This window comes from Mirounga leonina, unplaced genomic scaffold, assembly GCF_011800145.1.
Source record: "Mirounga leonina isolate KUSES-001 unplaced genomic scaffold, KU_Mleo_1.0 Mir_174, whole genome shotgun sequence".
NCBI lineage: Eukaryota > Metazoa > Chordata > Mammalia > Carnivora > Phocidae > Mirounga > Mirounga leonina.
In genome coordinates, this window is record NW_023270451.1 from 16,100,927 (window position 1) to 16,118,386 (window position 17,460).

General features: G+C 41.2%; 1 protein-coding gene across 11 annotated transcripts in view; it reads left to right on the forward strand.

The window, feature by feature from the left end:
* The first annotated feature begins 858 nt into the window (after positions 1 to 858).
* Positions 859 to 17,460, forward strand: part of ADAM22 (ADAM metallopeptidase domain 22) — a 226,598-nt gene continuing 209,996 nt past the window's right edge. For 2 of the 11 annotated variants that reach the window (XM_035020502.1, XM_035020511.1), the window contains exons 1-2: positions 881 to 1,144; positions 1,607 to 1,767. In XM_035020502.1, coding sequence (XP_034876393.1) covers positions 1,060 to 1,144; positions 1,607 to 1,767 — 246 coding nt within the window. In that variant the 5' untranslated portion in view covers positions 881 to 1,059. Of the gene's footprint in view, positions 1,145 to 1,606; positions 1,768 to 17,460 lie in introns of all 11 variants that reach the window. The other 9 variants (XM_035020505.1, XM_035020506.1, XM_035020508.1 and 6 more) reach the window with 8 other exon arrangements.

Sequence of the window (17,460 nt, forward strand, 5' to 3'; positions counted from 1 at the left end):
AATTATGGTGATAATTAATAATTGTATTACTGTCTTATCCTCAAGAGTTTCTAACATTTGGAATTAGAGAAAAATGGAATTAGCAGCCTGAGAAGGTCGAGTTCCTCAAGCCTGGTTTTCACAAACAGGTTTGAGACAGGCAGAGATCAGAGAAAGGACAAAACATCCTGGACACTTGGGCTAAATCCAAGACATCCTTCCAGTGTCTGCGTTGACCGCCTGGCTGAGTTAATGATCCTCCTCTAAGCATTACCAGGGCACTTTCACACTGTAATGTAAAAAACGGTGTTTTTACTCTGAGAGCACGTGCCTCTTACACTCGTGCCGTTCATGGTTGTGTCCCCCTGCTTAGTCAGCCACCGGGCACACAGCAGGTCCTCAATCAGTATTTGATGCATGATTAACTTACCACGTACTCTTGAGGGTGTAACTCCTTGACAATAATTTAAGTAACTACTGAATCTGTGGAAAACATTATTACGGTTCTTTGCGGACGCACAGAGTGAAGGAATACTGGCTCTCGCAGCGGCACAGGTGGGCTATTTCGGTGCCCAGGAGGCCTACCAGCGATGACCTCTCTTCTGCCCTTTTCCCCCTTCCTGGCTTCCGTGGTCACGAGGTCGCGACAGTCCGCACCTTCGTGGAGACGAGCGGGATGCGGAGCGAGAACTACATTTCCCAGCTGACTCTCCGGCGCGCGCCCCTGTCCGCGCGCGGGGGGCGAGTGCACCAGGCGCTCGCTCCCTGCCGAGCGCTCGTCGCCCGCCGGAGCCTTTGCCAAGGGATGAGGTGGGAGGCGCTAGAAACCACTTAGCTACAGCCAACCGCCCAATGCAGCACTCGCTCGCTCCCCCCGCCAGCGGAAGCGCCCGCGGAGCACAATGCAGCACTGAGGCAGCGCCGCGGCGGAGGCTGCAGCGCCACGGCCGCCGCAGCACCGGTCGGGGCTGGGAGGGGGCGGCCGAGGCGAGCCCGGGGGTGCGGGCCGAGGGAAGCGGACCCGGAGGCCCGGGCATGAGGAGCTGAGCGTCTCGAACGAGGCGGGCTGACGGCAGCACCATGCAGGCGGCGGCGGCTGCGTCGGTGCCCTTCTTGCTGCTCTGCGCCCTGGGGACCTGCCCCCCGGCACGCTGCGGCCGGGCAGGTAAGTTCGCCACCCTCTGTGGCTTCGGGACGTACCATTTTCCGGGAGTCTTTGCAGCCCTCAAGCGCACTGGAAACGGGCATCCCCCTTTCCCGAGTGCGCGGGGAGATTTTTTATTTAGAAGGGTGGTGAGAAGTGAAGCAAAAATACATGTGTGGGGGCGCGCGGATGCATTAGAAGCCTTCGGTCAAATGCCTGTTTTTCCTCTTCTGAAGAGGAGGAATGCGGAGGATCGGAAAGGGGTGCTGTGCTTCTGGGCCCCGATCCTGGATGATCTCAGAGGAGCTGGTCCAGGGCTCTCCGGCTGGTGTCTCTGCGTCCTTCTCAGATAGGGACCGGGAGGGAGGGGGCGGCGGGATTTCCATAGAGGAGACGTCGGACCGCAGAAGGCACGAGTATGGGTCAGGGTCCTTATTTTCTCCTTTTCTCCCCACTCCCTCCTTACCCTTTTCCTGCCTGGAGGAGACGCCTCGTTGACGGAGCTGGAGAGGAGGAACGAAAACCGCTTCCTGGAGCGCCAGAGCATCGTGCCACTCCGGCTCCTCTACAGCTCCGGCGGCGAAGACGAAACTGGACACGACGCGCTCGACACGCGGGTGCGGGGCCTCCCCGGCGGCGGGCAGGTGAGAGGCGGGGTCCGGGGGCTGGGCCTGGGCGCGGCCTGGCGCACCCTACCCCGCGTTTGCTCTCCGTCGCCCTGGAGATGCAGTGTCTTTGGTGAAATGAGCGCAGTCCTAATGCGAGTCATGCATGGCGCTCTCTGTGCAAAAAAGAAGGGAGCGGGGCGGGGGTTGGGGGTAGGGACAGAACCCCCCCCGCCCCCCCCAAAGAAGCACAGGCCGGAGCTTTGCTAGAGAGGAGTTTGTGCGGGATGTCTTCGGCAGTGCGGCAGCCTGAGCGAAGGGCCGGAGCCCCTCTCACCTCTGTCAGGTGCCGTGCATAGCAAGCAGGGATTTAATATTGGCAGGATTTGCATCATCATCATTGTGGTGCTTGTTTTAATCCTCAAAAAGACTTTATACGTGATTTAAACCAAGGTTGGTACTGTAGAAAAGATGAAAAGACAAGCCTAGACATCCCTAACTAAACTCAAACTGTAAAAATAAGCTTAACTGCAGTGTTCTCAGCTCACTCAATTTGTGGACACCAGAGATGTACCCATTCACCTCTACCTTTCAGATAAGGCGTCTCCTCCCCCATTTCTTCGTTGGTAGCAGTCCTTTAGTGTAATTTGAGCCGTGTTGTTTATTGGGCATTTATAAACTATGTTTAAAAACACCTAAGTTTGCCTTTTACCCATATTTAGATCAATAACACACATCCACAGCTAATGACTGAAAAGTATTTTGAACTTATAATTATTTTGGGGCTCTGTAAACAGTTTTTGTGTTTATGTACATCAGACTGGCAAACAGTTTATTTATCTGTATTAAGGTAGAACTTGTTCATGTGGTTGAAAATGTTGTAAACTTCACTGACCTAAAGGCAGGCTGAACATTTTCACATGTGCAGATATATTTATTAATACTTTAAGATGGGGGCGCCTGGGTGGCTCAGTCGTTAAGCGTCTGCCTTTGGCTCAGGTCATGATCCCAGGGTCCTGGGATCGAGCCCCGCATCGGGCTCCCTGCTCCACGGGAAGCCTGCTTCTCCTTCTCCTACTCCCCCTGCTTGTGTTCCTGCTCTCGCTATCTCTCTCTCTGTCAAATAAATAAATAAAATCTTAAAAAAAAAAAAAAAATACTGGGCGCCTGGGTGGCTCAGTTGGTTAAGCGACTGCCTTCGGCTCAGGTCATGATCCTGGAGTCCCGGGATCGAGTCCCACATCGAGCTCCCTGCTCAGCAGGGAGTCTGCTTCTCCCTCTGACCCTCCTCCCTCTCGTGCTCTCTCTCATTCTCTCTCTCGCAAAAAAAAAAAAAAATACTTTAAGATGTACGTTGATGCTGTGAAAGTCATAGTATTTGATCTATATGTGTAAAATATGTAAAAATAGAAAAATGCCATTTAAATCTGTATTTGTAGCCAAAGGTTTAGCTCTGTTGAAATTTTTGTGTAAGAAGTAGGGGACACTCTTTTAGTAAATGAAAGTTATTTCTGTGGAGGAATATTCTCACACACTTTTACAACTTTTGATTATGAAAAATTTCAAATACACACAAAATAGAATATTATAATGAACCTCCAGCTTCAACAATTAGCAACTCATAGCCAATTTTGTTTCATCTATCTCCTACCTATTTTCTTCCCTCCTATTATTTTGAAGCAAGTATATAATTTCATTCATAAAAAATTCACTCTGCACTTCTAAAAGGCGTCTTTTAAAAATGTAACCATGATATTATACCTAACATATAAATATAAATTAAGTATATAAATATGTTAAATATATGTAAGTATATTTGATAAATATATATATAAATGTAATACCTATATATTTAAATTTATTTGTTTGATTCAGGATCCAAATAGTGTCTATAGACTGCAATTATTTTATTTTTTTGAGTCTCTAATGCATAGTTTCCTCCTCTCCATTTCCTTGATTTTTTCTTTGCAATTTATTCATCAAAGACAGGGGGTCTTTCATCCGTAGTTTACAGTCTGAATTTTTGCTGATAGAGCCGGTGCTTTAAAACAAATCACGAAGACTTTCTCAGAGGGGAAGGGCAACAGAAGGAAATAGAAATGCGGAAAAAGAAAACTGCAGAATTGAACCTGGAAGCTCCAAGTCTCTGCCTCGTGCTGGTCGTGTCTTCAGGTACCCCCTGCCTTTCACTGTGTTGGTGTAAGACCACCACCTTTGGAAAACAGGCCAGTCTTCCTTCTTTTCTCTCCATTTATGGAGCAGGACTTCGGCAGTTTTTGGATCATAGGCCTTTCCACTTGGGGCAGAAGATACCTTGGACCTATGCAGTTTCTACTTCTTACAATAATAAACCTCACAGTTGAGAAGAATGACTGGCTTTTGGTGGGGTATGGATGAACTGGTAGGATTTAGGTTGAACAGCATGAATAGATTATTCACATCAGGATTGAAAGTGAAATGCTGTCTTACCATTAAAGTAATTATTTTTAAATATCTTTTTTTTTTTTTTTTAGAGAGAGTGCGCTTGCATGCTGCAAGTGGTGGGGAGGTGCACAGGGAGAAGGAGACAGACTCTTAAGCAGGCTCCATGCCCCAGGGCAGAGCCCTATGCAGGCTCGATCTCACAACTCTGAGATCATGACCTGAACTGAAATTAGGACTTGGATGCTTGTCTCAGTGGTTTTCAGAGTAACCAAATGGATCTAGTTGATTAGGGAAAGCTCTTCTTCACTAAGGAGTGGTAGCTGATAAACGTAGGAGAAATGATAACATTAGAAAAATCATCATTTTGTGATTTCTAACAAATGTTAATTCAGGCAAAGGCTGTCAAATGGAACTGGCCATGCAGTGAATGGCTGAGGGGAAACCGCACATCTGTGTGGTATTAAAGGAACTCCACACCGAATACTTTTTGGTCACAGGGGCATCACATCACTGTCTAGCAGCCAGTTCGGGCAGCCATTATGAGACCCAGAGGACAGTCTGAGTTTCAGTGATGGTAAAACCATATGGCATGTGCCTGCTGAAGAAAAGCCATATGAAACATACAGTGGTACCCAAAATGTATTCTAGACGAAGTTTATCAACATAAATCGATCAAGCTCTTAGATGTACCTTCTGATTTCTAGGAAATACAGGGGACAGAGGAGCAGGCTAAGTGACAGCATGAGGAAGTGATCAGACAAACATCGAGCAGGAAAATTAACAGGTGAAGAAAAGGACTGTTTTAGATTGAAAACACCTAAGGGATATACAAGCTGGATAAAATGCAGCCTCCAGACCTAAAACGTGATTTGGATAAACTAGCTTTGGGAAAATAGTTGTGGGACAATTAGGGTAATTTCAGCATGATTGAGGTATTAGAGGCTGTGGAAACTTATTGACAGGGAAAGAGAAAGATATGAAAAGAAAACAAACTATTTACAACATTATGATCTTGTTTTAGTAAAAAAATATATATGTATATGAAAATATGGAAATACATTTAATAAAAGACTAACAGAACATAAAAAAAAATAGACGGATGCTTAACCCACTGAGCCACTCAGGCGCTCCTCATCAAAATAATTGTTGTGAGCAGTTATCTCAGTGCCTGGCACGTAGTAAGGTAACCACGGTACATCTGGTTGGATGTCTGGATCACCTGGGAGGCTGTTGCAGTTTACCATGCTCTTTTTTTTTTTTAAAGAATTTATTTATTTGAGAGAGAGAGAGAGCACATGAGAGGGGGGAGGGTCAGAGGGAGAAGCAGACTCCCCGCTGAGCAGGGAGCCCAGATGCGGGACTTGATCCCGGGACTCCAGGATCATGACCTGAGCCGAAGGCAGTCGCTTAACCAACTGAGCCACCCAGGTGCCCTACCATGCTCTTTAAACTACATGCTCTTTAAACTAGAAATTGCTGACTACTAGGCCTTGAATCTGCCAATTATAGTTGTAAAGACTTAGTTGCCATATGCCAAATTTTCCTGCAATTAGGAAACTAAGGAGTGTTCCTGCATTTTTGCATTTTTGGTTTCATTGAGAGTTGTCATTGGACCTAAAAACTCCAGTTGATTATATATGGCCCTTATCATTTGTTTGGTAATTAAATAGATAAAATTATGGCATCTTAGCTACTCATAGATACTTTTAGCAATTTCCTTTCTTCTTCAGAAATAAAATTGGGATGCCTTTCTATATTCATTTGTTCATTTGTGTATTTAAAAGGCATTTATTTACTTGGGCTCATACTGTGTACCAATTTTTGTACAGGGCTCTGGGGATTTAGAGATAAAAGACACAGTTCAAGCCTTTAAGGAATTTACAGACAAGTGGGAAGATGTATGAATGGATAAGCAGTTATACTCTGCCCTTCTGTGTGGTTTTCTGGAGGTGATCACAGAAAGCTGTTGAAGCAGAGAAAACAGTATTTAAGCCAGGTGAGCAGTCAGGGGGCCTCTCATGGGGAGGTGCTGTCTTAGCTGTGTTTTGAGGGTGAGTGGGAATTGGCCAGATTAAAGGAAGGTGATGGGCATATCAAACCAAAGGGGCAGCAATTACGTGGGCAGGTGGGAATCAGGACATATTTTTGTTCAGTGCAGATAGTTAGGATTTAAGGTACATTTGAGCCAAAACAGGAAAGTAGTGTAGATGCCTCAGTACCTTCATGACTGGTGGAGGAATTTGGACTTTGTCCTGAAGGCAGTTGAAGGACTTCGGTAAGGAGAGTTAACTGACCAGATTCATAATATTGCAGGATCATCCTAATTGTTAGAAATGAATTTATTTTAATTTCAAAGGGTAAGTGAAAGTGGTTGTTCACTTTAATTTATTGGTGAATGCTAATTCACATACTCATTAACCTTCATAAGAATTTAGTTACTAAGTATACTGAAAATACTGTATAAATGAGTTTATAAAGCACTTAGAACAATGCTGGGGATATTGTAAGCACTATATGAGTTTTTATTAAATAACATCTACTCCCTCAGACTGAGTACTCTTTAGAAATTTTATGACATCACTTTAATGCAATATGTTGCCCTAATTACCTGAGTTTAACACATTCCCAAAAGTAAGTTACAAATTGCTAAAATTTACACAACTAAGTGGAATCTAACAGTCCTAGAGATGGAAGAGACCTTGTAGGTCATCTAAACTAATTCAAGAATTACTTCTCACCTGGTAAGATAAAGCCATTGCCCCAGAGTAAGGAAACCAGCAATGTATTACTTAATGTTTCAGAAAGCTCACAAGAACTGTGACAGTATAAAACACCTTAATTTTACTCTTAATGTGTCCTTGTTTCAGTTTTCAATCACTAAATGGAAAAGAATGCTCATACTTTTGGAAGAAATTTTTCTTATGATTTTGGGGAAATACTGACAATTTGGGGTGAAATAATAATTCTGTTGATAATAATCCATATTATAAAAGATTTCTTTACTACATGGCCAGTTACTTGAATGCATACTTTATTTTTATCCTAAGTGGGATGATCAGCCCCTAATGAAAAGTTATTTTGCCATAAAGTTCTAGAAATGATAGTCAAAGAAATCATATTTGATTGTGGGTAACCTTGCTATCCTCAAGGTTGTCTACCTATTCTGAAGTAATTTCAGTCTTGTAAAATAGCACTCAAAACTAGAGTAAATTATCCAGAGTCTTTCTTTCTTCTGACTTGAAGTTATTTGTGCTGAAGGAATTGTGTGTTTGCAGATCAATGGATAAAACATTTTTAACTGGGCATCCATATGAGCAAGATAGTACCTACTGAGCCTTATTGATAGTTTGATACTGATAATCACTTAATTGCTATTTTTAAGAAAAAGCACCTTAATGGCTACTTTTTTTTCTTTCTTTCTTTTTTCTTTTTTTTGCTAGCCAAGCATGACAGATTTACTGTAGCATCAGATAGGTTATTTGGTGGTTTATTTTGTTGTGTGTTCACCTCATAGATTTTCGATTACTTGTTTTTCACCCATTGATTATATTTCTCTGCAAATAGCAGAATCTCTTTTTGTCAGAAGTCTTTGCTGTCAGTGAATAGATGGGCTACTTATTTCTCTGTCTCTTTCCCTGGATCGTGTTGTAGCTTCTCAAGTGGTCAGGTACCAAAAACATAGATCTGTAATTTATCATAGTTTTGATAATCAGTAATACAAGCTGGTAGCAAGATGGCAAGCGGTAATGTGCTCCATTTTTGTGACTATATTTATACATATGCCTAAGCCTGGATGAGCTGTACTTAAAATTGTGCTGTTTCACTTGGGAGCACTGAGTCAGCTTCACGGTAAATTGTCTGTAGTACTGCTTTGCTTCTCTGGTGGAAAAGGGCTCCTAGGAATTAATAGCTTTAGAAGTATTTTGCAAGGATAGCACAAACAATTTTTTTTTTCTTAATGTGCATTTGTTAAACCTAAGTAACTCAATATTGATAAAGTTTTGCCACCCATTAAAACTTTGTTCTTCTGCTATAAATAGGAAGGGGACATTTTCCAGCATATTTTTATTCTCCTATCAACATGCTTCTCTTACAATTAAATAGTTAAAAGAAAATTATATTCAGGATTGTGGAAATTTTCTTTAGGTCTTGGTTTTACTCTGTGAGATCCCAATTTGTATATATATATTTTTGGGCATCTTTGGAGTTCTGCTTAATGATCTCACTGTGTATGAAAAGAACCCATCTTTCGTCACTTCTTCACAGCTATACCTGGAAAACTATGAATGACTCTATGAGCTTATGGGTTGATAAAAATCGTTCTTACTTTTATTTGCTTTCTCAAATTTCAAATGCCAAGTGTTCTATCATTTTTAATGACAGGACCCTTCCTAAAAGTACATGGAGGGAAGCCTGCTTTCTTGTCATGGCTCAGTGAGAGCAGGAATCTGTAAGGTCACTGGTACTCAGTCGCTCCAGTGGGGCTCAGATCAGGCCACATTTATCATTAAGTTTCATGAATAAGCTTCAAAGGGAAAAAGAATGCTAATTAAAGGAAGGGGAAGAGCAGAAGAGGAAGGGACATAAGGAGTGTGGTGAGAAGGAGGAAGGAAACAAAACAGGAAAGAGAGAAGTGCTTATAGTAGTGTTAGCATGTATGTAATAGTATACACTAAAATACTTAATGTACAGTAACTTCTGTGGTTACTTTGTATGTGCCCAACAGTTTTCTTGGTACTTGGTACACATTAACTCCCTGCAGTCCCACAAGAATCATATGACAGGAAATACCAGCTGTAAAACCACAAAGCTGGTAGGTAGTTGAGAAAGGATTGGAACCCTGGCACTTTAACTCCACGGCACCGCCTGGGCTTAAACTCTATGCTTAACTGGCCTTATGGTAGCAGGCCAGGAACATTTCTCTAGGTGTCATTCAATGGCAGTGAGGTCAAAGATTTCTTCCATTTGTCCCACTGGAACTACATATTTCTTGCAGCTTGCAGAACTCAGGAGGAATTAATCATATCTACTAACTTGAGAATGAGAATGGACTACATAAAGATATTTAACATTTATTTATTTATTTTTTAAAGATTTTATTTATTTATTTGACAGAGAGAGACACAGCGAGAGAGGGAACAAAGCGGGGGCAGCGGGAAAGGGAGAAGCAGGCTTCCCGCTGAGCAGGGAGCCCGATGCGGGGCTCGATCCCAGGACTCTGGGATCATGACCTGAGCCGAAGGCAGACGCTTAACGACTGAGCCACCCAGGTGCCCCAAGATATTTAACATTTAAAATGTGAAAAACACATATTGAAGGGCCTGGGTTCTGTTTTGGAATTGGATGTGTATACTTATTGTTATAATCTTTCTTTGTAAATTGAAGATTTTAATATTCAACAGCCAGTACCAAAATTACGTGTACTCAAAGTTTCATAAACCAGAAACATTAAATGCTAAATGGGGATCCATACACCTTTCTTCAAAAGAAAAAGATACAGAATATCTTTTGTGGCTTCCTAGAGCAAGTAGCTCTGGAGTCCCAAATGTCAAGGCCTTAGGATGAAAGAGATACATAATCAGTAATAACCAAAATGATAGCTTCTGTGAACATCTAGTTGGATGTGTTTACTTTTGGTAATAAAAGCCCTTGAAAGCAAATATTGAGAGAAAGAATTGAAAAATAAGAGTTAGTATTTGTTGAATAGTTACCATGTACCTGGTGCTGTGCTCAGTGATTTACATGCATAATCTCTCATTTTGAGGTAGCTGCTGTATCCATTTTATAATTGAGGCTACTGAGGCTTAAGGAAGCTAATTAACCTGCCCAAGGTCATACAACCAGTAAGCAGTAGAGTTGGGAAAAGAATTCTCAAAGAGAATGTTAGAGATCCACATAAAATAATCCTTTTGTAATAAATGTTACTTATTTAACATTTAACATTTAACGCTTAACCCATTCATCTCTGTTGGAATCAACCTAACATTTCTTTGAGAAACTCTTGGTCCTGCTCAGGTTGCTAATAACTTCATTCAGGAGTGAATTGATATCATGTTTAGCACTTGTTTTATGTTTTCATTTCTAGAAATGGTTATAATTTCTATTTCTACCTCAGTTATTCTTTTAACTACATAGAAATATTTGAATCTACATCTAAATGGCAGCAGAGAGTATCTGTACTCTGAGTGCTTGTTGGAGTTTTATCTGCGAGAAACTCACCAGAAACTATTTGTGGGGGAAAAAAGAGAAACAATTTATGGGGAATTATCATCTGTTCCTCCATAGAGTACTGGCCTTACCTACTGAGATTCTGGGGTGGGGGTATTTTTAAAAAATCTCCCCAGTAGATTTCCAATTTATATGTAGGGTTGAGGAGCTCTGTGTAGCCTTAAGATTTAAGAGATTTTTTTTTTTTTAATGGCTTACATCTTTCTCTGGATTTAAGTTAGTCACGAGAATTTTATATCTGAATTGATACCAGTTTTCTCATTTGCATCCCTGACCTCTTCAGTAATTCACCAGACTTTTTCTAAAGGGTATTTTGAAGGACATTGTAAGAAATATTCCTGAGAAACCAGTTACAGTATTAATTGAAGTCTTGGAGAACATTATGGGTGGTGCCTTATCAGGACCAAGAGGAGAGATTTGTCATGTAATTTTTTCCTTCCTTGAGTTGGATGCCAGAAGTTTAGAGGCAAATTATGCCCTCCTCCAAAGCCAAAGTCACAACATGAGTTTTCCTAGCAGCTTCATCCTAGCTCATCAGCATATTCCTCATCATCCCCATTTCAGCTCAAGTGTCATCTGAAATACCTCTTGATTTGTGTTAATTTATCAATATGAAAAGTCATACCTGTACACATTTTCATTATGCATGCTATCCTTGGATTAAAATAAATACTCAGGCATGGAAAAAGTAATCTCAGGTTTCCTCCATCTACTTTTCTGAAGTATTCCCACCCCCCACCCCCCATCACAGCATGTTATGCTGTTGTCTTCCTAGCACTTGCCATCCTTTTTTTTTTTTTTAAGATTTTATTTATTTATTTGGAGAGGTGGGGGGTACAAGTGAGTGCGAGCGGGAAGGGGCAGAGGGGGAGGGAGAAAGAATCTGAAGCAGACTCAGCACTGAGCAAGGAGCCCCACGCTGGCTGATCCCATGACCATGAGATCATGGTCTGAGCCGAAATCAAGAGTCGGACAGTCGCTTAACTAACTGAACCCCCTTGTTGACATTCTCTTTAACGTTTGACTTACTGTCTTTCTTCCAATGTGTCATCACTAGAATATAAAACTACCAGACTAGTGTATGAGAAAAGTGATCTGGTCTGTTTGTTCACCACACATCTCCACCCTGGCACAGAGTACGTACTTAATAAATATTTCTTGAAGTGATAAATTTTCCTTTCTCCCCAGTTTCCTCATCTGCTTAAAATTTATATTTGAACTTGTAAGTGTCCATATAAACATCCCGAAGTCCTCTTTGGAACTGGGTTAAAAGGATGAATACATGCATAAATTTTAGTCTTCAAATATTGAGTTTATAGTCCCTTTTGATAATTATAATTATTTCACACATAAAATAGAGTTCAGTGTGCTGTATTTTTATTTTTTACTTATTTTTTAATGTGCTGTATTTTAAAAAATATAAATACTTCATATATGAAACAATTATTGTAGACTTCTAGTGGTCCTGTATTTCTGATTTCATCATTTGATTTGCTTTTAAGATCAAAATCTGTTTTGTTTTTCCTAGAACAGACTATTATATGTAATTTGTTTTAGAAAATAAAAAAGTGCCATAGCACGACCCAGAAATATCAGCAGTTATCACTGGGAAGGGAAGAAATAAACAACTTAATCCACCCCCTGACCCCCACCCTCGGCAGTCTGTCTGTTTATATTGAAGAAATTTTTCAGAATCATATGCGTGTATCAGCAAGGGTAAATCAACATTTTTCTCCTTTTTAAAAATCAATTTTGTACCAGGGGATTTTAGCACTAAGCAGTAGTTGCCCTTTTGCTGCTTTTTTTTTTTTTTTTGGTCCCAACTCAAGAACATTAGATAACCGTTTGAAGATGAGAAATCAATGAGGCTTTCCTGAAGATGGGCCTCAAGAGCTCACATTTTGCAAGTGGCTTTAAAAGTTTCTACCTGAGGCAGGAGAACTCCTGGTTGGCAATCTTCTTAGACCACTTATTCTACTTGGCCCTGACTCACGTCTGTAGCCTTTACCTCTAGTTGGTCAATTGCTGTTCTTATTTTTATTTTTTTTCAGGTTGCCTTTTAAATAGGTTGGGTTGGGAGAAATTGCCTTCATTTCCCACTAGTGAGGTCAGGAGGCTGGAGTCAGGCTGGTCCATGCAGTTTGGTACTCCTGGTCACAGCTTAAGCTTTTCTTTAAGTGGTTTCTCTTTGAGCTAGATAGCGAGATGCCGCACATGCAGCCGGCACTTCACAAAACCGGGTTCTCTAGGCCCCTCTTAGGAAGATTTTTATTGACTTTGATAGAAACTTCAACATCCCTGAAGGTGATGGAATTTTTCAGGACCCCAAAACTGTTCTCCCACTTTATGACTTAGCATGATGTTCTTATAGTTCTTAATGATATTGCCTAGACAAGGGTTTCATGATTAATGAAGGGAGAGTGAATGCTATTAATTTATAGCTTAACCATTTCATGTGAAATCTACTTGAGGTTATTGATTAATGAGTTGTTTAGGACATTTCCTGAATGTTGTGGCTATGAAATCATGAAGTTTGCAGTTTTTCTAGGGTGATGAGGTAAAAATTATTTTAATTTAATTGTATGGAAAAACAAGGAGTGAAGGCATGCATCTTCATCCTCATTTTCATTTCTTCCCAGCATTGACCCAGAGCTTTGTACATAGCAAGTGCTCAACAAGCAAATGTTGACTCGGTGAAGTCATTGATGCCATGACTTTTACAGAACCCTTTTCCATTCTCATGTCCCCAGACCCCTGTTGCGAGGTCAGGTTTTCCCTGGTCAATTCTTTTCTCTTCATCTCTCAGTACAGGTTCTATCCCTTTCCTGTTACCTCTTTCCATTTGTTGTTTTCCCATGAGCATGGTCTTGCTTTGTTCACTTTCCCTATGACCCTTGGTTTATTTTGTCATATTTTTCCCCCACTCTATTTCTGTCAAGTTTCTTTTTTTCTCTCAGCAGCTAAAGAAAAAAACAAGTCTCTGAAAGGTTATTTACGTTCAGTGTTGGAAACCATCCTCTGTGCACATTGCTGGACTTAATTATTTTGCCATTTGGAAAATGTGTTCGAGTTCAACAAGCTTTCCCATTTTACTACTTACCTTTAAACCTGTATTTTTTGTTGTTGTTTTGTTTTTTTGTTGTGATTTTTCTTTTTTCTGTTTGTTTCTTTTGTTTCCCTTTAGTTGTCCCTCATTCCTTTTCTTCTTTGGATGTGGAGTGAGGCGTCCCTTCCATTCTTTACTGCTGGACTGATTGCCTTCCTAAAATCATTCTTTTTGTTCTCATTGCTCGTCATTCCCTGGATTTAAACTTTGAGTTATGTGCTCAGTCCACCCTCTGCACTTGCTGAGCATGATCCTTCTCACACTCTTCTTTAGTGATCCAGGACTGTATTGCCAGGATTCAGACTCAGTATTAAGAAATGATGGGGCACTTTTACAGGTATAGTAAGAGTAAAACTTGCCTCAGAGGCTTGCCATAAAATTATTTCTGGGTACATGTGTGTTGGTGCAGGAGGGATTACAGCAACTGAAGTTGGGTGTGTTAATAGAAGGTATCCCCATGAGAGAGACTGTGTAACCTTGGGCTGCGACTTTGTCATTCAAATTAATTGTTGTTTGTTCACTGCTTAGTGATCTTGCCACTGCTTAGTGATCAAGTATGCATCAGTGCTGTGCCTGATGCATACTTGATGCTCAGCAAATATTTATGGTCTGCCTTTGTTTCAATTTTCTGTCTCAAAAATGAAAAAAAGTCCTGTGACCATTCATGTTACTGATTTTATGTACTTGAAAAATTTTTTTTAATTTTAATTTTTATCTTTTTTTAAGATTTATTATTTTTAAAATACATTTTTATTTATTTATTTGACAGAGAGAGCAAGAGAGCACAAGCAGGGGAAGCAGCAGAGGGAGAGGGAGAAGCAGGCTCCCTGTTGAGCAGGGAGCCTGATGTGGGGCTCGATCCCAGGACCCCGGGACCATGACCTGAGCCAAAGGCAGACACTTAACCGACTGAGCCACCTAGGCACCCCTGTACTTTTTTTTTGTTTTTTTAAGGATTTTATTTATTTATCTATTTGAGAAAGAGAGCAGGGTGGAGGGGAGGAGCAGAGGGAGAGGGACAAGCAAACTCTGAGTGCTGAGTGCAGAGCCCAACATGGGGCTCAGTCCCACCAGCCCAAGATCATGACCTGAGCCAAAATCAAGAGTCAGACTCTCAACTGACTGAGCCACCCAGGTGCTCCTAATTTTATGTACTTTTGATGTATTTCCAACAATTACAGTATTTCTTTCTTCCAGATTATTAAAATGTTTTGTTGGGACAGCATAGGCTTCCTTCCACATCTTTGCCTTCTCTGTGACCTCTTCCTCCCCCATCTCTTCTTGTTAACCCAACAGAGACACCCTGTATATAGTATGCCCACCTTCTGTGAGGATCCCATCACTGTGAGCATCTGAACTAAAATAGCTGTCCCTCTTGCTTCAGGTTTGAGGCAGGGTTTATTAGGAAAGGCAGGGCCGTGATGATGAGGAGGGAGAACACCAGAGATAGCAGTGGGAACTTGGACACTGGTTGGCATACAGACATCCCACCACCTAAGACCACCTTGCAGTCCCTCTGCCACTTTAATCACTGTGACAAAATCACTCATGTCAGTTTATAGCCTCATCTCTCGCAATAAAAATAAATCCAAGCTATTTAACCTTTGTGTGTGACTTTATTCACCAGAGTTTGCCATTTGGTACCTGGAGCTACATTTTCTTTAAGACAATGATGCTTGTCTTCTGGGAGAGTGACATGTATTTTTGATGGATCTGAACTCAGATGACATACTCAACCAAGGGGTTCCCTTGATATTCTTGGAATTTTGATTTTTTTTTTAAACTGGGGTTTTAAACTAAGTATAATATCTTTTTTTTTCGCTTTAAGTCCCAGATACTTTCTTGTCTATTATTTTCATTTTTTCTCCAGTTTTTGCCACCGTTTTATGGCCTAACAAGTTAATATAAAATATTTACTTGATTTCTTAGGAAGTAGATATTACCGACATAGGACTGTTAGTTACTCCATGAAATCTCCATGATGCTAAAAGACCTGCACATCTGATTTAAATCAGAAAAAACACCGCTAGAGAATAGTTCCTTTAGTATAAGTAGAGACCCCAGGGAGGGATGGCACTCTGAGCTGTTTTTAAGCACATACATGTTAGTGTGAATGAAGGACCTGAAAGGGTTAAGACCAGAAAGGAAAGTGAAGGCATAGGATGGTGAGGAGGTCCCACATCAAAATCTTAGGATCAGGTAGCTGGCCCGTAGAAATGAACTCTAGCAGTTCTCATGACTTCAGCTGACCCATTGTAATCTCAGGAACAAAATTATGTATATTTTAATTGTGTATTTATATTTTTAATAAGAGCTTTATTGGGGTATAATTTGCATACCACAGAATTCAGCCATTTAGCAATGGTTTACAACTCAAAATAGTATATTCACACAGTTGTGCAGCCACTCCCACTGTCAATGTTAAAACATTTTATTTTATTTTATTTTATTTATTTATTTGACAGAGAGCGATACAGCGAGAGAGAGAATACAAGCAGGGGGAGCAGGAGAGGGAGAAGCAGGCTTCCCGCTGAGCAGGGAGCCCAACGAGGGGCTCCATCCCAGGACCCTGGGACCATGACCTGAGCCGAAGGCAGACACTTAACAACTGAGCCACCCAGGCGCCCCGGTGTTAAAACATTTTTATCATCTCGGGGCACCTGAGTGGTGTAGTCGGTTAAACGTCCAACTCTTGGTTTCAGCTCATGTCATGATCTCACAGTTGTGAGATTGAGCCTGCTTTGGGTTCTGTGCTCAGGTGAGTCTGCGTAAGATTCTCCCTCTCTCTTTGCCCCTCCTCTCTGGACTCTCTTCATTTGGACAGCTCTGGTTTAAAAGGTTTTAAATGATTTATTATTTATTTTAGAGAGAGAGAGATTAAGAGAAAGAGTGTGTGAGGAGCATGGGGAGAGGGGCAAAGGGAGTGGGAGAGAGAATCTCAAGCAGACTCTGTGCTGAGCATGGAGCCCCATCTTACAACACTGAGATCATGACCTGAGCCAAAATCAAGAGTCCAGCGCTAACCCACTGAGACACCCAGACACCCCTTTACAAGGTTTTAGAAAGTTGAGTCAATATTAACCTCCCTGAAGCTTTCAGCCATTAATTTTTATTTCTTGTAGTTTTTCTGGCCACAATAGTAGAGACATTTCCACATGTGTGTTATTCATCCCTTAGCTGTTAACGTGGCATCTACAAAATTGATCATGTGAAGGTGCTTGTGAAAATTTCTTTAGGACATGGGCGCCTGAGTGGCTCAGTCGTTGGGCATCTGCCTTCGGCCCAGGTCATGATCCCAGAATCCTGGGATCGAGTCCCACATTGGGCTCCTTGCTCGGTGGGAAGCCTGCTTCTCCCTTTCCCACTTCTCCTGCTTGTGTTCCCTCTCTCACTGTCTCTTTCTGTCAAATAAATAAATAAAATCTTAAAAAAAATTTCCTTAGGACAACTTTTGTTATTATTTTTTTTAATTTAAAAAAGCTCCTGTTGGGTGCCTGGGTGCCTCAGTTAGTTAAGCAACTGCCTTCGGGTCAGGTCATGATCCTAGGGTCCTGGGATCGAATCCGCATTGGGCTCCCTGCTCAGCGGGGAGTCTGCTTCTCCCTCTGACCCTCCCTCCTCTCATGTGCTCTCTCTCTCTCTCATTCTCGCTCTCTCAAATAAAGTCTTAAAAAAAAAGAGTTCCTGTTTTGAAATAGTTCAAACATACAAAAAATGTAGATAAAATAATGTGATAGACACTCTTGTACTCACTACACAGAATCAACACAAATTTAATAGTTGTTTTTTTTTTTTAAAGAAAAAGACATTATAGATTCAGTTGATGTTCCCCTGCCTTCCATTTCCTCATCCTTCTCAGGGGAAATCATTATCTTGCAATTAGTGTGCATCCTTCCTGGCTTTTTTATACTTGAACTACATAAATATTTATCCATAAACAATATATATTACTATTTTGTGTATTTTGTACATGC